Source organism: Bombyx mandarina, chromosome 11 (genome assembly GCF_030267445.1).
Source record: "Bombyx mandarina strain Sakado chromosome 11, ASM3026744v2".
Classification (NCBI taxonomy): Eukaryota; Metazoa; Arthropoda; class Insecta; order Lepidoptera; family Bombycidae; genus Bombyx; species Bombyx mandarina.
In genome coordinates, this window is record NC_143218.1 from 9,347,394 (window position 1) to 9,372,085 (window position 24,692).

A 24,692-nucleotide genomic window follows, 5' to 3' on the forward strand; every position below is an offset into this window, starting at 1 on the left:
ACTTATTTATAGTAACGCGTATAAATTGTTTCAAATAAATAAATACAAAGCATGTTGTTTTATGTTGTATAAAGAAAAAAAATACGAAATAGTGGGAGATACCTTTTTTTAAAGTAGCACTTAATAGAACTAAATACGGAACATGAATTAATCCTAGGTTAAGCTATTTATTATTCGTTGATATATTACTTTGAAAAATAAATCACATTTGTAAATTCACTTCTTTGAATTTTAACAGGAACATAATTTATTACACGCTATTAATTTTATTCTATAATTGAAAATAAATCTGAGGAGGAGGCGCCTTGAAAATACTTGGATGGACTACGTGAAAGCGGATATGCGAGAGATGAGTGTGAGTGCAGAGATGACGTATGATAGGCTTGAATGGAAAAAGAGGATATGCTGCGTCTCCCTCATAGTTGGATAAGGGCAAGAAGAAGAAGAAGAATTGAAACTACATTTCCGTCCCTTGGTTGCCCTTTTGCTAGAAGATTCAGATATTATTGGCGCCCTGATTGAAACTCGTCGAGAACGCGGATTAATGGCGCCCCTAAACAACAGTAAAAGCTTGTCAAAAACATAAAACAAACGTAATTCAGGAAGGCGAAGGTTCGTTGTTTGGTAATGGACGATGCCGGTTCCGATTTGCACGCATAAACGAATATTATTCACTGGGGAATCAGGGCTCGTATTGATTAGCAAATACGTGCGGTTTTTGTTGCCCTCTTTAAAGGTATTGTAGCGAGGTGTGTTGTGATGAGGTATGTCTTTTTTATTTTTTTTATTGCTTGGATGGGTAAACGAGCTCACAGCCCATCTGGTGTTAAGTAGTTACTGGAGCCCATAGACATCTACAACGTAAATGCGCCACCCATCTTGAGATATAAGTTCTAAGGTCTCAGTATAGTTACAACGGCTGCCCCACCCTTTAAACCGAAACGCGTTACTGCTTCGCGGCAGAAAATAGGCGGGGTGGTGGTACCGACCCGTGCGGACTCACAAGAGGTCCCACCACCAGTAATTACGCAAATTATAATTTTGCGGGTTTGATTTTTATTACACGATGTTATTCCTTCACGGTGGAAGTCAATCGTGAACATTTGTTAAGTACGTATTTCATTAGAAAAATTGGTACCCGCCTGCGGGATTCGAACACCGGTGCATCGCTAGATACGAATGCACCGGACGTCTTCTTATTCTTTAGGCTACGACGACTATGTCACCACGACTGTGTCGATATGTATTAAAATCCTACCGACTTCTGTCACGTGCTTGATGATTCGCTTCAGTTTAAGGCTAAAGTAAGTATAAAGCGATTGAATTATTTAAAAAATGCCGTACTTCTGCGTCGAAGTGTGCAGTAAAATAATGAACCTTGTATTGTCATAATTATTCCGGCTCTGACACATGCGGCCATATTTATTTAGCTTTATAATCAATGTTTAGAAAAATGCTTAAAGGAACTTTATAATAATAAAATTACGTATTTCACACACACAAAAACTTCAAATGCATCTTAGTATTTTTTTTTCTTTAATCAAAATAATCATTGAGCCTTTAAACTAGCTGATAAGACGTTAAGAGTTGAACTGTTGCCCAGCCTAACATCATAGTGTTATTTATAGAAAAACCCCGACCTCATATCGCAGTCCTGACCTTTCCACCGTTGTTTTGTTTTAAGCTAATGGTGTTTGGCTTGTTCTATATTGAGATCCGAAAAGTCAAGGGAATAATGACCCTATACATAATAATTACATAATACGGTACATATTGGCGGAACACGAAAAAAAAATTGAAACTTGTTTAGCTTCATTTTTTTAAGGGATTTTATGACCTGATAACTAAGACCTTTAGGTCATGTCTTATTTTAATTTATGTATATTCTTATTTTTATCAAAAATGATAATATGGAGTTAAATGAAATGAAGATGATTAATTTGAGACATTAATCAACTGGGATGAAATTAACTGAAATGATATGGAATGCAATGTAATCTCAGTAAAATGGTGGTCGTTTACTGAGATTTTTTGGAGGATTCCGAGAAGCTACGTCCAGCGGCTTTGTTTCGTTTTCCCACATTTTTGCACTTTCAAAGATATTAAACAGTTAATAAACCACCGTTATTACGCATTTAAACCTGAAGAAACACTAAATAGACAAAATAAAACAAATCACACAACTACACTCCTCACGTTCCCGCCAAAAAGTATGTTTAACTTCATTCAAATTCATTTGAATTTTCCCAGCGACCTTTTTTAACTTTCTTATTTCTTTTAAAACATGCATGTACGATACTTGCCACTTGCTTCAACATAATATTATTGTGGTCCTTTAATTTTAAACAACGAAAAATCACCACGGATAATAACGACAATATTTATTTATAATGGTTAAAAACGAACGGTTAAAAAGATATATTCGAACATTCTCATTGTAACTATTGGATTGGTTCAATTGGAATATTAGATTGAAGCCAGCGAACGGTTTTATTAAATTTATGTCAGCGCCATCTATGTACGGCAGCGGAAATTAACCCGGTAGCGACGCGGCGATGCCAAGCGGCGTCCAGATGCAATTACGCCGTAACGCGGAAAACCTGATTTCCATGTTGTTTACGCTTATTTCAACATGAAAACAGCATTTTGTAACTTTAAAAAAGGTATTTTATTTATTAAAGTTTATGTTTATATTTTCCTTCACGGAATCTAGTTTCACGATTAAATAAAAATCTACTACAAACTCAAGGCTTTGTCTATAATTTTAATTACATCACATTATTTATTTATTTAATGCAACCAATAAAGTGGTCATCAATATTAATCACTGACAAACTGTTAAGAAGTACATGACAAATGTCACCTCAATTATAAGCATAATTTAGTGCAGGTACATACATACAACCGACAGTGCAATTAATTGACAACATCTTAAAATTAGAAAAGTAAGGATAATTGAATGCAAATATAATACAATGAAATATTTTAAGAACTATCCAATCCAGAATTAATACATCTTCACTAAGTAACGAAAAAATTTAAAACTACACTTATATAATACTTACCTATTTCTTGAACGACAAAATAAAGGAGCCTTATTAATTTTTATATATACTCATTAAATTTTCGCTATACAATTTTCCTTGTTCTTAGAACCTTCAACATTCTTCAAATTATAATTATTTTAATCGATCCACATTAATACTAGGTCGAATCGCAGTGCATTAACGCAAGCGTCATTCTCGATCCAAGCCGACTTCTCCATAAATGGTGCATCGTAACACTCTTTAGCATTGCCTTTTTCAGTTTAAGAAGGTCGTATGTGCAGCAGCATTATAAGCCGATTATAAGTTAAACGTTGAAGTATTATCCTTTAATCGGGTTAACTATTGAGTATTGGGTAGGCCCACTTCACTGGTTCATTGATTTTATCGCAGAACGATGATATTATTTTGTGTGCATTAACATGTTGACTTTATTGCTTTGGGTGATTACTAAATTCGACTTTATAGTTTTTATTCTTTTATAAAATGTAGTATAATTTGGTCAATGAAAAAAAATAAACTGTGAATAAATCGGAGAGTGAAAGGCTGTTTGGTTAAAGCGACATTTCGCTTAATACGCGACATTTATCTTTGTAATTCACCTCTCGAAATAATCTTGCGACCCGTCTTATGATAAACATACACGGGAGCCCATAGATTGTGACATGTGAAAATTCCAATGGATTAAATATCTTACAGCTCAAAACAGCGCATTTTTGCTATAGATGTAAAAGAAGCAGACTGGCAGATCATCATCATTCTCTTGCCCTTCTCCCAGTCACCTAGGGTCGGCGCAATATGTTTTCTCCTTACTTACTTCTCTATCATATACACTATCTTCGCTCACTCCCTTCTTACACATATCGTCTTTCACGCAATCCATACGTTTCTTCTTAGGTCTACCTCTTCCTCTATATCCTTCCACATTCGTAGTTAACACTCTCTTACCAACCTCATTTTCATTGTGTCTCATCACATGTCCATACCATCCCAAACGCGTACTTCACTTCACTCAGCTTCTCTGATACGGTACTAAAATCATAGTCGATCGCTTGTTGTTTGCTTACCGTGGCTGCTCTACTAAGATATAGGTTGTCGGAGCAACCAATGCCGGATCTAGGGGGGGGGGTCATGGGGGTCATGACCACCCCCTGAGCTGGTTCCAGGACTGAGGTGGACCACTAATTGAATATAATGATTTTATTTATATATTTTGTCACCATACAGATTTTATGTAACTACATACCTTCAATATTTAATTAATTTAATATAATATAATAACTTTGTATAATGGCAAACGCTTGGGAACGAACGCATCTAAATTTGACTATGTGACCCCCTCCTGGCGCCAAAGCTGGATCCGCCCTTGGGAGCAACATTGTGTTTTAAAAATGAAACTTACATTGTATAGGTACATTCATAAATTATACTCGGCTAGGTTATCAATATACTACCAAATTCGGTCGTGAAGCAGTCAAACTTAAAACTTAGATTTTTTCCGAGTCGTTTCGTGAATTAGCCGTTGAACTACGTCAAAAAGTAAACAACATGAGTATTGCATTATTTTTCAACAGCGATGAATATACGTAAGTACATGACATTAACACATATAATCATAATAAGTCAATATAGAGTCGTCTGGTAAAAATGTTAATGTTTTTGAATACGTTTAAATTCCCTCAATATCTTGTTCACTGTATCCGAGACGTAAACAATTATTTCGTTTTGCGTTAGAACCCTAAACCCGTTGAATTTACGGTTCAAATTCGCGTAAAAGTGTTTATGATAAATTATGAAATATTTTTGTGAAACGATATAATATACTATCCAAACAATGACTTAACGTGCACAAAATATTCTCGGAATTCGCGAAGTGTGCAAATCGCAATGTCGCGATCGCCTCCTGGGACATTTTTAATTTATATAACGTCAATCGAAGATGCGTTGAGTTATTACGAAGCGTCCCAGTTTACAGGTTGGCCGTGTGTTCGTGGGCTTTATATAGTTTTTGGCCCACCCGCTGTGATCTTGGTATTTTGCTACTGTTTTTAATACGAGCAATATAAACGCAGCCCAGTATTAAAATATTTGTCTTTCCGAATTTTGTAGTAGGAAGTAAACTATCAATGGAATTGCCCACTGTGTTTCCCATTGAGTTTATTTTATTTTATTTCAAAGCTGGTTCTTTTCATGTCCGATCGAAGTTAGATCAAAATCTGACCCAGTGTCTTTTAAGTTATTTATAATGTATATTTAATAAAATTTCGACTACACTAACGATCGTAACATTTTATTTATAATGTATATTTGAAGTCGGTTTTCCATTTTTGTTAAATATTCAAAGTCGAGTGAGCAAAGGCTCCAAAGGGAAATAAAATGGAAAAGTACTTTTAATTATAATGTCTAATGACTAAAAAAGATTTTTTGCATTTGATGTTAGTATGAAATCTATTCTAACTGTGACTTTTCAATAGTCATCTAATAAGAAACGGTCGTTTAATGGTTTATTTGTATGGTTTTTTTTTTATTGCTTATATGGGTGGGCGAGCTCACAGCCCACCTGATGTTACTGGAGTCCATAGACATCTACAACGTAAATGCGCCACCCACCTTGAGACATAAGTTCTAAGGTCTCAGGTATAGTTACAACGGCTGCCCCACCCTTTCAAACCGAAACGCATTACTGCTTCACGGTAGAAATAGGCAGGGCGTTGGTACCTACCCTCGCGGACTCAAGAGGTCCTACCACCAGTAAAAATATTTTATAATAATAAATATTTACTAACAATCACACCACGTTAACTGGTCCCGTGATAAGTTCGTAAAGAACTTGTGTTAACGGATATAAATGTAAGATTTTTATTATACACATACATATATTTAATATACATCCATAACCCTGAAAAAGACATTTATATTTATCATACAAATATCTTCCCTTGGCGGGATTCGAACCCGCGACCCCCTTGTGTAGTGACCATGTCACTTACCACTACACCAGACGGCCGTTGATTTTAACAAAAATATTTATCGTTAGTTATATATTATTCAGTGCAAGTGTAGGTCGTTAAAACTCCCATATGTTAAAACCATTAACTTTCTAACAATGGTTTCCGGATTAATCGTATAAATGCTTCGCGAACACAAACCGCTTCATAAACATTAGTTCCAAAATATTTAGCTTTCTTCGTCCGTAGTAGTAATTTTTTTTTTCGCACGAAATTCGTTTCCCGTCTCGTATCGTCTATTTGTTTTATGTTCTCCGTTCTCTTTTTAAGGGGATTTATTATTTTTATACTTCATTTTAGTGTTTTTTTTTAATTATTATACACGAGCGAACTGTCAATTGGCTTTCGTTATGTATCTTTGTTTGTAGTGTACTAATAGTCCCAAGTAGTCGAAATTCGACTATAACTAGTTGAAATTATAAGTTTAAACAATATTCTATTCAATATGGTCAAAGGCTACTTAATATACTTCTATAATCACAGATTTCGCTAAGAGTATACTATAGATAAATAATATTAAAGATAAACAATATTAATCACTAAAAAAAGTTGGAGTGTATAATAATGTTTGGTGTGGTTTTTTTATCGATTCGATGGATTTTTTATGCACAATTTTTATAAAATTTAGCATTCTGTATTCCTTCTCAATAAATTTCATACTCCTCTGATGGCGTAATTTTCGTAAAAAGGGGTACAAAGTTTTTGCTTCTCGTACTAATATATTATAAGGTATAACTTTAGTCTACTGTAGACAATGTTGAGTTACTTCGAAATACGAATAGTACGAATTACAAAAACAAAATAAGGTCAGAAACGTTAGGAAATTTTTGTTAATAAAGAAATTAATAAGAATCTAATATAATTTTCTTTACAATTTAAATGCACCACCTCTGACGTGCATTTATTTTGATCATATCTGTTCTTCCGATGACTATCTAAACTCTTTGGAACTCTTTTTTTCTTCAATAATAAGACCGTTCATTGTACTTTAGCGTTCTATTAATAAAATAAAAACATATTCTGAATTGTGGTAGAACATCTTTGGGTTCAGTCTGTTTTCACCGCAAATCATCTGAAGTTCTATGGACACCATAATTGTTATTAAAATCCTGTATTGGACCCTGACCTCATAAGCATAAAGGTTTTTTTTGATCAAACGCGAAATCTAAATCGGAGAATTCGTTTAACTAAATCTATACAAATAAATAAAATTGGAGTGTCGGTTTGTAATAATAAAATAACCACTTTTTACTAAATGCGTAAGTATGTATACACAGTACATAATTATTATTTTTTAAATTTTGTCTGTCTGTCTGTTCCGGTTTATCTCTGGAATGGCTGGAACGATTTTGACGGAACTTTCACTCATAGGTAGATGATCATATAAGGAGTACCTAAGACTACTTTGTTTAGACTAGCTTCGCTCCACGGCCTCACCCGCGGTACGACAATAACCGCGGGTAACATCGCGGGACTCAGCTAGTATTTTATATAAATTCATATCTTACATTCGTTTTTTTATTTACAATCGGTACAGAAGTAAGCCTTCATGACACGCCTCCGCAGCTTGTTATCTTACTTCACTATTACGTTATTTACATTGATAATATACGATAACATACATACATAACGTCTCACACTAACCAAGCTTTGTTTTCGTTTATTCTGAATTTGCATTGTGAATATTTAAATTAGGAATGTTTTAAAATAAATATATTGTGGCTCCGTCAATGCACTCGACGGTGACCCTGCCGGCTGGTCATCGAGACGTATTGGCACCGGCAGTTGTTTTGACGGGCCCGACGATGGTGGTCGCGTAAATGTCCCTCGCCTCGCGAATCGTATTTTAAAAAACACTTTCTCCTACACACGGTGATGTGAAATAAAAACCATTCTTAAATTTAACCGCATAAAAGTGTTAATTGCCGCCAGTCTAATTAGTTTCTTTGTGTGTTCGCGAAAAATTATACACATTTAATTTTTGAAAAGTGAAATCTTTTTCTATAAATTTTAATTCACCATCGATCGTTTTGTTTAAGTACTGAATCTCTTTGTCTATTTAATGAATGTTCACAAGTGTGTGGATCGGGATATTCTTTTGCATTTTATACAAAGTTTTTAATTAAAATTGGTTTATTTTTTCTTGCTAAAGTAACGTTGTCTCATGTTGCCTATCTCTATTATTATCGCTTTATCTCTTGTTTTATCTTTATCATTGACCTTGGGAAATTCAATATTAAATTAATACGATGCGACGAATTCGCTCTCTTTTTAGAAAAAATATATCTATAAAAATAAAACTTATTAAATCGTCGTAATTAATAGGTGAAAATATAATGTTCAATCAATTTTAATACTTTCCCTTGCACAAGTACCGTAACTATTTTGGCACTCATTGGTCCAAGTCTACGTGTTACGGCTGTTCTATAAACAGTATGGGTCATTCGTGATCGTTTGTATTCAAGAGGACTTTGGAATTTCAATGAATATTAATACGTCTTGTCAATGTTTCGTCGTGCACTTGTAATAGATGCATCCCATATTGCTCTAATATGGTGCCTTATTGTGTTTGATGTTTTAACTTTCGTCGTTTCCTGTTAAGGCACAATGCTTTTTGACGCCTTCCTATTTCTAGCTAATTAATAAAACAAGATATGCGTATAAAACGGGTTGCTGTTAGACATTTCATAAATGAAGTGTCCATAATTTTAGTGCTTCTCGCCAAATTTGGCCGGGGCAAGTTGACATATTTGGTACACGTTCTTTACCTCTAAACCATTGCGTGTATCGTTGAGTTGTGCTTCAGAATGTCAGGAAAAACGATTCGATGTTTTCCTTATCCAATGTGTTAAGAATTTTTAATACCTGTTTCAAAATGAGGCCACGCATTGTAATGCTATGTGTAATATTGTCTGGTAATAACGGTGCTCGAAAACTCCGGTCGGTTTCAATGTCAGTAGATAATTAGTTGTGGCAATACGCTTTTATGAGCTTATACTCTGGGTATTTAAAATATATCTGAGGTCGTCCTCTGTTTGGGCGTATATTTTCCCTGTTCAAGGTTCTGTCGAAGATGAACTTACCGGTCTTGACGCGGTTGTCGTTTTCATTGTGCGTCATATTTTTGCTGCCGCTTGTAATGTTTATACGTTTACTAGGATCTCATGACTCACGCGTACAGTGTCCGCTACCAGATGATAGTGACGACCGAACGGAATCCGCAGTCTGCTTCAATCGGTTGCCGCACACGCTTTGTTTACGCGCTATTATTAAAAACTCATTTTTAAACGTCACTATTTCAGAGCAGTGCGATGAAGTGCAGTGAAAAAATATAATTTAGATGAATGCCATATGTAATGTGCGGATATTACTGTGCTAAAAGATGAATGCTCAATTGATACCTTATCACACTTGAATCGCAGAACCTTTAAGGATTGTTAACGTTGAAATTAGTAGCATAATAAACAAACTATTTTGAATTGACTAATCAGTGATGTAATGAGAAATAAATAGCAAAAATGTTTTTCGAATCGATCATAAGTATATCATTGGTATTGATATATTTATTGTGGAAGTTTCTTATTCCTGAGAAACGACCTGAAGTCCGATTTTCGGAGTCCGGAGTGGATGAAAATCTAGAAAAACAAAAGAAAACGACTCCTTTAGCAGACGCGAAGGGTTCGTCAATAACTAATATTGCAAAAAAAGAGAACGTTGAACCTGCAAGGAGAGTGTCACTCGAGAAAAAAGAATTAGAAAAAGTAAATAATTCCATTAATGATTGCAATGAAAACTATGTAAACTCCGAAATAGTAGATACGGAAAGAAATGAAAAAATACATAACGTCCTTGAAAATATTACATTCGAACATCGGAAACAGATAACTGAACCCCATGTGCCACAGAGTTATGATATAGCCAACAGTAAAGAAATAATAACTCCAAGTGTATTATTAAAACAACAAAATGAAAAAAACATTGAGAAACTGAACAGACGAGAAAGTCCGCCAAAAGAAAAATTAGCGGAATTCCTCGAAAAAACTATTTTAAGCGGTGACAAAATACAGTCGATCATACAAAATTTGTCTTTGGATAAAGACGTTATATTAAAAACCGAGGAAGATTATGTTCCTGCTATTAAACCGATTATTGATTCGAAGCTTTTAGTTAAAGAAAATAATTTCAGCGAGAAAGCGACAAAACTACAAGAATCCATAGACGAGATAGCCGATACGATAAAACACTTAAGCTCATCTGAAACTAAACAGGATAATTTAGATTATCGAAAATATTCAGACAATGAACAAGAAAAAGAAAGTTGTATTGAAACCAACAAACAAAAGCCACTACTAGCGCGACTTCAAAAACAATCGGGCGTACCCTCCGGAGTCAACTTCGGTTCGCTCATCGGCGAATTGAAGAGTAAAACTAGAAATACGAGCAACACCTCCTTAAAACCCGTTTTCAAGAAGTTCGATCTTGAAAATGACACCGTGGACAATGACCAGGTTATTTTCTTATGCAATTTCTAAATGTATCATTATTTGTATTTTAAACTCAGGGTTATAGGATGTTTGAATTATAGCGAAACGTTCGTCAAAATTAATTACGCGTTTTAATGCCGTTTTCCTGTCAGTTCTCGCTCGTTATTTTGTAATACTGAATATAATATCATTTAATACATAAATAAGTATTTGTACTTAATAAATCTGAATACGTTATAACTATAATATTCTAACGCGAAAATCATAATTTTATATTGACATTGCTTAGTAAATATAACACATTGAACTTTAGGTAGATGCGACTGACCTTGGTTTTCATACATCTCATTGCTGTCACATTAAGCACAGCTCTTAAAAGTGCTGTCTTTTAAGAGATGTTAAATCAATTTCGTCACGCATAAAAAACTATTCTTTTAAAAATAGCGATATTATTAATAGTCAACCGAATCTAGTTCTGCATAGTTTTAATTCAACGATATAGTTACTGAGTATTATCATAGTTTAAGCGACAGAGCGTGGCAAATAACCAACACTTGAATCTAGATGAAACGTAATCTGTTTTATAATAATAATATGATAACTACTAGAATCGACTATTTAAAGATAGTTGTAGATTTTTGAGGCTATTTATCCAAATTAAACTAAATTTATTCAGGATGCTTGTTTTTTTTTATTGCTTAGAGATGGGTGGAAGAGCTCACGGTCCGCCTGGTGTTATAGCGATTACCGGAGCCTATAGACAGACATCTACAACGTAAATTCCGCAACCTACTTTGAGATATAAGTCCTAAGTTCTCAGTATAGTTACAACGTGTTTAATAAACATTGTTGATGTAAACACTAACCTGTTGTCGTTCTTTTATACTTGGTGTGTGTTTTAATGATAGTAACGCTCGGGTGGGTGTACCACTATCCTGCCATTATCCGCCGAGAATCAGTCACGCGTTTCGGCTTAAAGAACGATAGTTAAGTCAGTTGTTTTACAATATGATTTCGTCCACATATACTTAACTTGAATACTAAATTACTTAACTTGAATTGGAGCTATTTACGTATATGGGTGGGCCTTCAACTACAGCAACAGAAATTCCAATAAATAATAGCTTAAAAAACTAAAAAATTACGCCTTTATTGAAAATCCAACTAAAAATAGAAAATAAATTTTAATAAATTTGAATTAAAAATAGTGTAAGAAAAAAATATTTAATTGTAAAAAAAAGCGTAGGTGCTTTTCAGGATATTATCAAAATAACTCTTCTACTCATATCTGTTCATAAAATATTTATAACTACTGATACCATGCATTGCATGCATTTAGTTTTTTAAACTATTATTTATTTTTCAATTTTAGTTGAATTTAATTTTTTTTTAAATTTTTTTTAAATATTGAGTTGTCATCGGTCCTTAATAAGTATGCCAAATTTCGATTTAATCCGATGTTTTGAGGGGGGTCAAAAACATGTTCAAACATTCCGTTACATACATACTAACATACATACGTCTGAAGCTAATAAAAGCGTATTAATAAAAATGATAGCTCGGGTACGAAGGATAAACGTATAAACAAATATTTTCTTTTTTGCAGGAATCTCTGAACGCTGTCGCAGATGAAAAGAAAAAGGTTCAAGTCGACGAAAACGAATTAGGACCTAATATTCTTGCTGACAGAAGAAACAAATTGGAGACGGCATCGCAGGTAATTACTATCTTTCCACATCCTACTACTATGGGTTAAAAAGACAACATACCGATTGATGCTAGGGTGTAGATATTGGTTGGCTTGTCTATTCGGTCGGTTTCTGTCCGCTTTGACAGGTTGAAATGATATACAATGCTATCGAGAATTACACACCCCGGTAATCGTACTCGTCGAACTCGGCAAAGAGTTCGACGTGCAACCTAACCTTAACATCAGAACGCTGAGTTTCTCGCCCGATCTTCTCAGCGGGTCGCGATTCCGATCCGGTAGTAGATTCATTCGCGCTACTCTTGAATTGTTAGGTCTCCTTTGTGTCAGATAGCTGTGTGCTCGGATAGCTGTTAGCAAATCCCACCCCTCTACTGGCTGAACCCTTGCTCGCCCATCTGCCCTGTTAAAACTCGAAAAACCTCCGGGCCACCAGTAATCTCTCAAACATAAAAAAAGAGTTACATATTGTAATGTCAATGGGCTCTTGTGATATAGCAATAGCTGGGCTGTCAGTGCGCCCGGCCAAAAGCACTATTATTGGCATCGTTGCATTTGCCAATGCGCGAATGTACCTTAACAGAAGAAACATATTTTGTACTTCAAAAAAAGTTCATCAAGAATGAAGATTAGATGACAATTACCTTAATTATACCATAGAGTTTTAATAATGCAATATGGCGTTTATATAGTTTAATTGATATCCATTACGAAAAGTGCATACATTTTTCCGTGAGTCATTCGGCATTAGTCAACTTCGGATTCTAAGAAAACTTTGTACACAGAAATACTGGTCTCAGAAAATCATCTTGTTTAATGGCTATTGCACCTTTTAAACCGGAATGTATTACTGATTCGTGGCAGAAATAAGCTGAAAAGGTGATGTCTATTCTGGCTCAATACGCCCTATACCACCTTTTTTTTATTGCTTAGATGGGTGGACGAGCTCACAGCCCACCTGGTGTTACTGCCCATAGACATCTACAACGTAAATGCGCCACCCACCTTGAGATATAAGTTCTAAGGTCTCAGTATAGTTACAGCTTCAAACCGAAACGCATTACTGCTTCACGGCAGAAATGGGCAGGGTGCTGGTACCTACCCGTGCGGACTCACAAGAGGTCCTACCACCAATAATTAATTAGCTTAACACCACCCGTAGCATGAGTTCGTTTGCCTCATCGTAACAAAATTGCTTCAAAACATCGCAAGTCTTTATAAACATTACGAGATTGCGCAATTGTTAATGTTCGTATGGTTTGTTTGCTTCGAATACCCGCAACCATTGTACGACCTCCGAATACTCGCCTTTCCAATGTTTATTATGCTGGGCCGTACAAAATCATGTTAATTGCGCTAAAAGATATATCCTTAACCTGCACATAAATATTTAAAAGTTCAAGGATACGATTTTTCTTTGTTCAATTCTGTCTATGTATGTGTTTGTGTGTTTTAATACGCTTTTTTATTATATATCAATTCATTTTGTGATTAATTTTTGAACAATTTCTTTTCATGAAACAATTCCCCCCCAATCCAATTAATTGTTCGATAATTAAAGTTAAAATCATGCCACCAAACAATTTTATTTGTATCAAGAATTTAGAAACATTCAGAATAAAATTAAAGAGATTTGTTTGCTCGGTGCCTGTCATAGAACAAATAGATAGAATAGAATATTGGAAATAAATCTGACTCTCGCTAACGATATCCTCTATAAAAACTTTTTATGTGCATACAAGTTTCGAAAAACCACATTAGAACCGTCAGTTAACCAAACAATGTGGCCTTCTTTGTAGAAGATCTTTCCGTTCGTTCGCTGTCACTATAAACTGGTGACCCTGAAGGAACAACTTCAGCCTTAACACTTGAACCATCAGCGCGTCATCAACGTCCACTATTGCATCTCCCGCACTCTCGGAGTTTAACAAAGGCCATTATATATAATGGATAACAGTCGGTCCACATCCAAAACTTTGTTATAGCTACCAAAAAAATATCCAGCACTTTGATTCCGTCTCGAGGACACATTTTTAACATTGAATTTCTGTGGAACGAGCCTAACAAAAAGTAATTGATTACTACAAATATTTCGTTATGAACAGATCGCTTTAACCCATTTCGCACAAAAGAACCAAATGCCGTTTTCTGACAATATATTTATAAAAAAATATATTTTCATCGTACGTAAAGTAATTTATGATCACGTACAGTCTGAATCTGTGCAATCCTTTCTTTCTTTTGTTTTTCCTAGATAAATTCACCGTTATAAAGTTAACAGGCGTAACACATTATACCCATTGTGGATAACAATATATTTTTTAAATGATTTCTTTCTAAATTATGACATAAGTACCCAATACAGGGTTTGTTCGAGGCGAGGACTAAAGCATGCTAGTAAGACCTTTTAACCAACAGAATCTATGTGCGAGAAAAACCAGCTTCCCCAATGCGTTAGAGCCGCGTTCTCGTCTTATCTATTAATGAAAAAATATCGGGATTTGTTTCAGGGATGGCGCAAGAGAGTTCCCCAGAACGATGCTACGATGTTCACGGTGGCTGGCCGTCTGGAACGAGACAAGGTCGCTACGACCACTCCACCGCTGACTCCTCCGACGATACCATCACCAATGGCAGTCGCGTCACCTGGCATACCGCCTCCGAACAAGTTCAGGTACGGAACGTTAATATGAAATTTATTTAGAGTGTGTGAATTTGTTCCACCTTTTTTAATATAACAGAGTTCCTATAGAACTGAAAACCGTTCAGTGAAATTCTGAGACTCGTGTCCATAAAACCAGTTGCTTGCTGGTTGGATATAGCATATGCAGATGTGGAGTATGTTTGAGTGACTAAAAGGTCATATTCCCTATTCGAAACTCCCTCCTTTTTCCCCCCTACCTAATAGCTTGTATACTAAAGGGCTATTGCAGCTACATTCGGGAACTTCCTCCTTACTTTGGCCAACAAAGCTATTTAGCCCAGCTATATTCCCTCATTATAGAATCAATAACAGTTATTATACTTTCGGATCGCATTCAGGTCGAAGCTTTTTGAGGGACAGCTAAACTTGTTACAGATCCTGATTGAAAAACAATAGATGACATTCGATCTTAGTAACTTATAAATGTTGATAATAAGATTTATAAAATTCTTACAGTACAATATAATATGTATTACCGTTAAAGAGTTAGTTAAGACGATTAGATTTTGAATTTTGCACGCTATTGTAACTTCAATTTATTTTGCAATAATGTTAATATATTTTTACAATTTTTTTATTTACGTATTGGTCTATTATAAACTTTGTTTTCGACATACCAATGATTTCATAACTATGACTAAATATTCCCGTAATGTGTGGGATGGAATTCAACTCCGTCATTCCCAAATATTAGAAATAGACAAATTCTTCATGTGCCATTTAGAAACATAGTACCTGATAAATAATAATAAAATTAATGAAATTGTGCTACCAGTTAAATATTGAGCTATTTATTAAAGCCATAAAGAAACAAAAGAAGTTTTAAACAGCATATCATCTGTGTAGCATCTGTGTGTTTAAAATGGAACTCTGCACCACAAACATTCGTATATATCGTAACGATTGGAACGTGCTTTATCACCGATTGTTAAATGACTACTTTCAAATTACATTAAAGATTGTTCTCAATTGCGAAATCTCCGTACTTTTACAAAGTATTGTCACACGTCAGATTTAAATGAAATTTTAAAATGTTTGTGATTACCAAAATGTGTACGCAATACACGGAGGAAAAAACGGTTGCGATTTCTATTCATCGTGTGCCGCAATAGTCTGTAATTTATTTGTAATTTATCTGTAATAATTTGGAGGTTTAGCGTCGGTATGCCACCTACCCGGCCGTAAAAATATAACGCCGAGCAACGGGCGGCGGTCAACTAACCCGAATTAGGGCTTCAGTAGCCCAGAGGAACTAAATCGCCTCTGAAATTTTGCTGTGGAAGGACGCGGGAACCCACCACTAGCAATTTTCCCAAGAAAACCTTTACGTATGCTTATGTATTCCGTAAAGTTCACGACCCTCAGCACTGAAGAACACGACGCATGGAGGAGGAGTCTGTAATAGTGCGGTACAAGCTACCTCTGGCTGATCCGATAACAGTTTTGCTAAACTCCAGTAATAAAAAAAATCTTATACAGATCTCGCAAACAGCCATCGTCACCAACAAACGGGTTCCCATCTGGCCCGCTCAGGTCGGCGTCGTGCGCTGTAGTCAGTGCTGCAGCCGTTGAACTGAAACCCAAGGAACCGGTGCGAATCGACAGAGAATCCTTCAAGAGGAGTCATTCCGTCAGCGAGAGTATTAGCAGTAGAGCCGAAGAGAGTGAGTGTTTCTTGTTTCCCTAATACCTTTATACTGGTGGTAGGACCTCTTGTGAGTCCGAACGGGTGGGTACCACCACCCTGCCTATTTCTGCCGTGAAGCAGTAATGCGTTTCGGTTTGAAGGGCGGGGCAGCCGTTGTAACTATACTGAGACCTTAGAACTTATGTCTCAAGGTGGGTGGCGCATTTACGCTGTAGATGTCTATGGGCTCCAGTAACCACTTAACACCAGGTGGGCTGTGAGCTCGTCCACCCATCTAAGCAATAAAAAAAATTAGATCTTTCTAAACAGTCGCGTTTTTTGCGTCTATTGTTCATGGCTTAATGTTTTTGCTACTTAATCGCATTAGAAGCCTAAAGGGCTATTGCAAATACGCGCTAACCGCGGAGCTCACAGGCTCAACCTGAGAGAATGGCTAACACTAATCCTAACAAGAGCAGTTCTTCGCTGAGTCTACCAAAGGAATTACGACCCAATTAGAAGATCCGGTAAGAAACTTAGTGGGTTGTGTATATGTGCTAGGTTGCATGTTTGCATTCGACAAGAACTGGGATCGGTGCTTGAAGTGCTTAAAAGCTCCAAGGATGGATCGAGGACATGCTTAGGTCGACGCTGGCTTTGCGTTGCCTCGTCGCCTGAATCGGTTATTTAATTAGGAGATGTTATTGCAATATTGATTTCTCTTTCAGAGGATGAATCTCCCGGTGCAGAAAAGTCGGGTTGCCCAGTTAGAGTACCACGGGCAGACGACGAGACCTTCCATGCGTTCTTCGCTCCTCTTCAGCAACAGGAGAAGACCGTTGACGCCGTGGACGTCGATCTAGACGCCATCGATAGCGGCTCAAGGCAATTGTAAGTGTGATACTTAGTTGCACAACGCTTAGTTTGTCTTGCGATTTCATCTACGTTTAAATCTAAAACATGTTTCATAATTATGATTATGATAAATGGTTGTTGTTGTAGTCCTAGGGTACCCCGCTGGTACATAGGGCCCTCACAAGTTGTCTCCACTTTACCCTGTCTTGCGCTTGCTCCTTGACATCCCTCCAGGTCACGTTGGCAGTCCTCATCTCACTCTCTACGGTGCGTCGCCAACTGTGTACAGGGCGACCAGGTCTTCTCCTGCCAAGCGGTTGCCACTCAAACGCGATTGATGCTGCGTTGACTCCGCTGCGCCGTAGAGTGTGTCCTATCCAACGCCATTTCCGATGAGCAATGTCTTGCGCGATGGGATTTTGGTCACATTTAGTCCAAAGGTCTTTATTAGAGATAGTGACTGGCCAGAATATGCGGAGTATCGACCTCAAGCACTTATTTACAAATACCTGCATACTGATAAATGGTAGTCTATAAGTATTTTCTAGTGGACAAATTAGGTACTTATTCGCTATAAAAATATGTAGACACTGTTTTAACTATAAATAGATCAAACGAATAAACACATATGACCACCAGCGAAGGTGACCATGGTTTAAGCTTTCTGCTACCACAATTATTCGAGATATTTTATTTGCGGGAGAATATTTCGGGACCACACACACATCGCGATTGTGTTTATATAGGCAGTTTCGATTTGAGATTGGCGATAAACATAGCTCTTAATCCAATATCATAAGAAACAACTTGGTTTTAATAGCATTAAGTCTACCCCTTGCTTTATATGACAGTAATGTTTAATATTTATGCCAAAGGTTGGCCAATGAATGGAGTCGTCGTGCCAAACGCGAGCGTCGCCACGCCGCCTCCAGGAACCCGCTGAGGGCGCTCGCCGCGCGCACCGACCTGCGCGACGAGTACGTCCCGCCCCCCTCCACCAATATACGAGAACAGCTTATCAAGGAGAAAGGTTCGTTCAATTCTAAACCTTATTCGCTATTACTTACAGCACATTTTGAAAGCGAACATTCATATGTCATTTATCTGATGAATTACGGATACTGACAGTAATCGATTGTTGGTAATAAGGAATCAATAATCACACAATTTTATAATTCCATTCCGAATTCGACAAAGAAAATTCCATTTTGAATTAGGAAGTTAGCGAGGTGGATGGTAAGGGAATGGAAGATACGCGTTTTCCCGGATGATTAATTAGGGACTCTTGTCAGCGTCGGGTTAAATGCCTCAGTTATAACTTGCATTTTTAAATATATATTACATTAGACATGTATATAAATAGATATAAATATAATAATGCAAAGCAGCTTGTTTGTAATCGCCGCTTAGTAATAACCAATTATGTTTTAGTTCAAATAAAGTTTTTTCGCAAATAATGTAACGGAAAATTATGTAGCACAATCATAAAGTTTTGCGTTTTTCAGTATAATAATTCTGCTGAACCTATTTTGATGTTTTTTTTTCATACGTATGAGCGGATCTATTGTATTGGTTGTATTTATAATAGCACTCGGTAGGTAGGTGGCGCGCGATCTCTAAATCTTTCTATTTTTTTACTTTACATACTCATAAAGATAATGTTAATAACATTATTTCCAGTGACGGCAAACGTGGGCTTAGCAGCCGAAGCTCTGGCGGCACTCGCCAGCAAGGAAGACTTCGCCAACGTCGCCCTGCGCAGTGCGGCGCCCGGGCCCGCGCCCCCGCACGGCACCCGCGCGCTCATGCTGCTCCACGTCAAGGGCAGGCGACGGGTGCAGGTACATCTCTCAATCTCATCTCAGTCGATGAAGTTTGTGACACCTATAGGTACAAATATGGTGAATACATTGAATGAAGCGATCGATTAAAAAATCGATAAAGAAAATCGATATTTCATCATCAAAAATCCCAATTGTGAGCCCACAAGAGTAGATTCCCCTGTCCTGTCTACTCCTCCCACGAATCAGTAATCCGTGACGCAAATAGCTATATATAAATATATTTATTAGTATATTATAATCATAAAGCTGTTTGTTCATATCACACCGGGCTCACCAGTTTGTAAATCACTCGATAAACCAACAGACCGAATGTTCTTGCTCGAAACATTTGGTCTCTCTCTGGTGGTAGGACCTTGTGACTGGTGGTAGGACCTTGTAAGTCCGCGCAGATAGGTACCACCACCCTGTCTATTTCTGCCGTGAAGCAGTAATGCGTTTTGGCTTAAAGGGTGGGGCAGCCGTTGTAACTATACTTGAGACCTTAGAACTTATATTTCAAGGTGTGTGGCGCATTTACGTTGTAGATGTCTATGGGCTCCAGTAACCACAGTAACCACTTAACACCAGGTGGCCTGTGAGCTCGTCCACCCATCTAAGCAATAAAAAAACATATAAACGTTTCCTGAAAACATCGTTAGCGCGATTCAAGCGTATATCAAAGATCTCTTGAGTTCTTTATAAGCTACCGGTACAATTATGTTTTTATTTAATTAACAAGTAAGTGTTTCTTTTAGACAAGACTCGTGGAACCTGTTCACACGAACATTAACCGAGGTGATTGCTTCATACTCATCTCCGCGGACCAGCTGTTCCTCTATATTGGACAATACGCTAACGTCATTGAAAGGTACGTGTCTTCTTTTGATATCGTCATTCTCCTGCCCTTCTCCCAGTCACCTGGGGTCGGCGCAACATGTTTTCTCCTTCCATACTCCTCTATGATACACCATTTCTTCACTCACTCCCTTCGTACACATATCGTCTTTCACGCAATCTATCCATTTTTTTTAGGTCTGCCTCTCCCTCTATATCCTTCCACATTCATAGCTAATACTCTCTTGACACTCTCTTACCTCTTACGTTCATATTTTGATACTTTGTACTAATTAAAGATAACGTTTACTATTTACTAATGAGTCCGGGCGAATCGTGTTAATTAAAAACGACGTATAGAACACGAACAAACAGACAATTTTTTTTTTTTAAATATATAATGTATTGCAATCCACGAACCATAGGGGGGATCATATAGGGGTCTATCGATGTGACACAGACATACATTAACAACAATATATATACTATATATTGAAATGAATAATTTCCTTTTTCAGAAATCGTAGCATGGACGTGGCCCAGCACATCCTCAACACAAAAGATCTCGGATGCAAGAACGCCGCGAGCATCACGAAAATCGACGAGCAATCGAAGAACTACAACAACAAACATTGGAACCAATTCTGGACACTGCTGGGCGTCACCGAGGACATCGAAGATTACAAACCAGCCGAAACCGGACACCCCGACGAAGACGAAATATTCGAGTCGTGCATCGTCCAGACCAACATGTGCTACGAGGTGCTGGACGACGAGCTGGTGCCGATCAAGGAGTACTGGGGCCAGATGCCGAGGATCGCGATGCTGAACCAATCGAAGGTCATCGTATTCGACTTCGGTTCCGAAATGTACATATGGTACGGCAAGAACGTGCCCCTCGAGAGCCGACGTCGCGCGGCCCAGCTCGCCCAGGAGCTGTACGACGACGGCTACAACTACGAGGAGTGCCACGTCAACCCTCTGAACGCCGCAATGTATCAGGGCGCACGCGAACAGATCGACGCGACCGCCAAAACGTCCAAGACCCGGCCCGAGTGGGCGATACTGTCCAAAGTCACCCAACACATGGAAACGATTCTGTTCAAAGAGAAGTTCCTCGACTGGCCGGACTACACCCGAGTAATTCGGGTCAAGACCCAAGAGAACAAAACGAACACCGCCGAAATAACTCCGTGCGATGCCGAGGAGATGTGGTCGAACGAGTACCAAGACCCGGATCTCGTTCTAGAGGGATCTCACCTGGGTCGCGGGACGCATTACTACGACAAAGACAACATGAGACATTACGACATCAGAACTAAGTCCGTTTGCAAGTGGCTCGTGCGGGAATACGATTATCAGAAGGTCGAAAATGAGGCCGAGATTCCGGAGTTCTTCTCCGGGGACAGCTACATCATTCGTTGGGAATACCAGATCACCGTCACCGGCCGAGAGCTGAACGGGAAGCCGTCGAAACACAACGTGACCGGCCGAGACCGATGCGCCTACTTCTGCTGGCAGGGGAAGGACGCGTCTCCCAACGAGAAAGGCGCGGCGGCTCTGCTCACCGTCGAGCTGGACCGCGAGAAGGGGCCGCAAGTCCGCGTCGCCCAAGGCAACGAACCTCCCGCCTTCCTGAACCTGTTCCAAGGGAACTTGGTCATATACCAGGGAAAGCGCGGAGTCGATAAAAGCCGATACAGATTATTCGTGACTCGGGGCAATCTGTCGAACGAAGCGTACCTCCTTCAAGTGCCCTGCTCCGTGCGGCAACTCCGTAGCCGCGGCTCGCTGATTTTGGTCGACACGGAGAAGGGCCGGCTGTACATCTGGCACGGAGCGCGCAGCCTCAAGCACACGAAGAACATCGCCATCGAACTCGCCAACAAGCTGATCGCCAGGAAGTCGGATTACTTGTTCGGCGGCGAGCTGGAGATCAGCGAGGTGAAGGAAGGCGATGAGCCCAAGGAGGTGCTGGAAGGTCTGGGCGTCTCCAACAAGCAGTACTACAACTCTGTGCTGAGCGGCGGGCGGGAGGCGGGCGGTGACGTCACGCCGCGCCTGTTCCACTTCACGGACGCGAGCGGACAGTTCGAGGCTAACGAGGTGTTGTCTCCGCTGCGGCACGAGCAGCTGGTGACACCCTTCCCTTTTGAGCAAAAGGAGTTGTATTCCGCTTCGCAACCAGGTAACTATTGCTTCTGATCACACCACATTATGTTTGTCCGGATTACTGCCAGCCACTAGCCACACTTATTACCGGTGGTAGGACCTCTTGTGAGTCCGCACGGGTAGGTTTTTTTTTATTTTTTTTTATTGCTTAGATGTGTGGACGAGCTCACAGCCCACCTGGTGTTAAGTGGTTACTGGAGCCCATAGACATCTACAACGTAAATGCGCCACACATCTTGAGATATAGTTCTAAGGTCTCAGTATAGTCACAACGGCTGCCCCACCCTTCAAACCGAAACGCATTACTGCTTCACGGCAGAAATAGGCGGGGCGGTGGTACCTACCCGGTCGGACTCACAAGAGGTCCTACCACCAGTAATTACGCAAATTATAATTTTGCGGGTTTGATTTTTATTGCACGGTGTTATTCCTTCACCGTGGAAGTCAATCGTGAACATTTGTTAAGTACGTATTTCATTAGAAAAATTGGTACCCGCCTGCGGGATTCGAACACCGGTGCATCGCTACATACGAATGCACCGGACGTCTTATCCTTTATGCCTATTTCTGCCGTGAAGCAGTAATGCGTTTCGGTTTGAAGGGTGGGGCAGCCGTTGTAACTATACTGAGACCTTAGAACTTATATCTCTAGGTAGGTGACGCCATTTACGATCAGGCGGGCCTTGAGCTCGTCCACCCAATTAAGCAATAAAAAAAAACCACGTTGTGTACATTCGGTGTTCACTCCAAGTCCTAAAGTTCGTTATTATTATTATTGGCAGCTCTGTTCCTGTTGGACGACGGTCTTCACGTGTGGCTGTGGCAGGGATGGTGGCCTCGCGGCGAAGACGGTGAACTTGAACCCGCAGAGATTAACAACGGTAAGACGAACATGATCTCCACAAGATATTCAATTGTTATTTGAATCGTTCGATTTGACGTTACCACGACTCTAAGACAATACAAATAAATAATAGTTAAAAAAAACAACTAAAAACACTCGTCGATAGAAAATCCAACTAAAAAAATAGAAAATAAATATATTTTTAAAAAAGCATTATGTATTCATAAATTATTCATTAACTAGCGACCCGCCCTCGCCTCGCTTCGCAATCTGTAATTTATATTAATTTCTCCACTATTTAATGGATGTTATTATACATATAAACCTTCCTCTTCAATCATTCTATTTATTAAACAAACCCGCATCAAATTCCGTTGTGTAGTTTTAAAGATTTAAGTCATACATAGGGATATAGGGACAGAGAAAGCGACTTTGTTTTATACTATGTAGTGATGTACATTCAGGCAAATACAACAGTTTCCAATTTCCTAAGCCAAAAAAAGAAGGCGCTCAAATGAATTTATTGTTTTGACTGCCAAAAGTAAATAACGGGTGTAACTGTTTAAAATATTGAATTGTCATCAGTCCTTGATAAGTAAATTTTGACTTAATCCGACCTATTGAAGGGGGTCAAAATAATGTTCAAATATTCCGTTACATACCAACATACGTATGAAGCTAATAAAAGCGTATTAAAAACGTTGCTTATTTATCAATTCCAGGTGTGGGAGCGTTCGCAGGTCGGTGGCAGGCCGTGCGCGGCGCCGCCCTCCGCACCGCCGCCGCATACTGCCGCCGCCCCGCGCCCCTCCCCTCATCTGCCGCCGCATCCCCCACCGCGCCCCCGGCCGCGCCCCCGGCCGCGCCCCCCGCCGCGCCCCCCGCCTCGCCCCCCGCCGAGCTGCGCGTGGTCGCGGCCGGGCTGGAGCCGCAGGCCTTCACCGACCTTTTCGACACCTGGGAGCATCACGACGAGGCCGCCGACGCTAACATTGCTGTGAGTTCTATTCTCTGCAATAAACTTTCGGTGTGGGTTAACATTGTAATTGTCTATATTAAGATTGATACGGTAAAAGGCAACGTTCCACTAACGAATATGGATGTTATTTATAAGACACGGTGGACAAACTTCAAACTAATTATACAAAGAAATATTAAATTTAATAAAGTCTCATCATGAATTGTAATCGTGTTTACAATACAACATAGAAATTTTCTGAAGCCAATAATTGTACGTATATTCGATAGTACATTTCTGGATACTAGCACGTCATAGCAAACTGTAAAGGGCCGGGCAGCAATGGACAGGACACAGCAATGGAATTGGTTCTGTGACGTGTCGTTTACATGAGATGTTACGGATTAATTATGTGCTTGTAATATATCACGAAATCTCTAAGATACTGATCACAATATGATGAGAAAATTTAATAGTGTAAAAAAGGATACACAGTAGAAACAAAATGCGGTCTTATTGCTAACGCCTATCATTATTAGATAATCCATGATGGAAAAAAACATGAACGGAGTACATATGTGTCTTACAATATTAATAAAAATCATCTTTCAGTAAAAAATACTGTATATAT

The 24,692-nt window shown here is 38.6% G+C and overlaps 1 protein-coding gene across 15 annotated transcripts in view; it reads left to right on the forward strand.

The window, feature by feature from the left end:
- The window catches only part of Svil (Supervillin), a 211,211-nt gene that overhangs the window by 181,732 nt on the left and 4,787 nt on the right, over positions 1-24,692 (forward strand). For all 15 annotated transcript variants that reach the window (XM_089730870.1, XM_028173249.2, XM_089730872.1 and 12 more), the window contains 10 exons: positions 12,143-12,253; positions 14,755-14,918; positions 16,428-16,612; positions 17,304-17,466; positions 18,306-18,460; positions 19,111-19,271; positions 20,009-20,121; positions 20,606-22,275; positions 23,042-23,140; positions 23,826-24,100. In XM_089730870.1, coding sequence (XP_089586996.1) covers positions 12,143-12,253; positions 14,755-14,918; positions 16,428-16,612; positions 17,304-17,466; positions 18,306-18,460; positions 19,111-19,271; positions 20,009-20,121; positions 20,606-22,275; positions 23,042-23,140; positions 23,826-24,100 — 3,096 coding nt within the window. The remainder of the gene's footprint in view (positions 1-12,142; positions 12,254-14,754; positions 14,919-16,427; positions 16,613-17,303; positions 17,467-18,305; positions 18,461-19,110; positions 19,272-20,008; positions 20,122-20,605; positions 22,276-23,041; positions 23,141-23,825; positions 24,101-24,692) is intronic.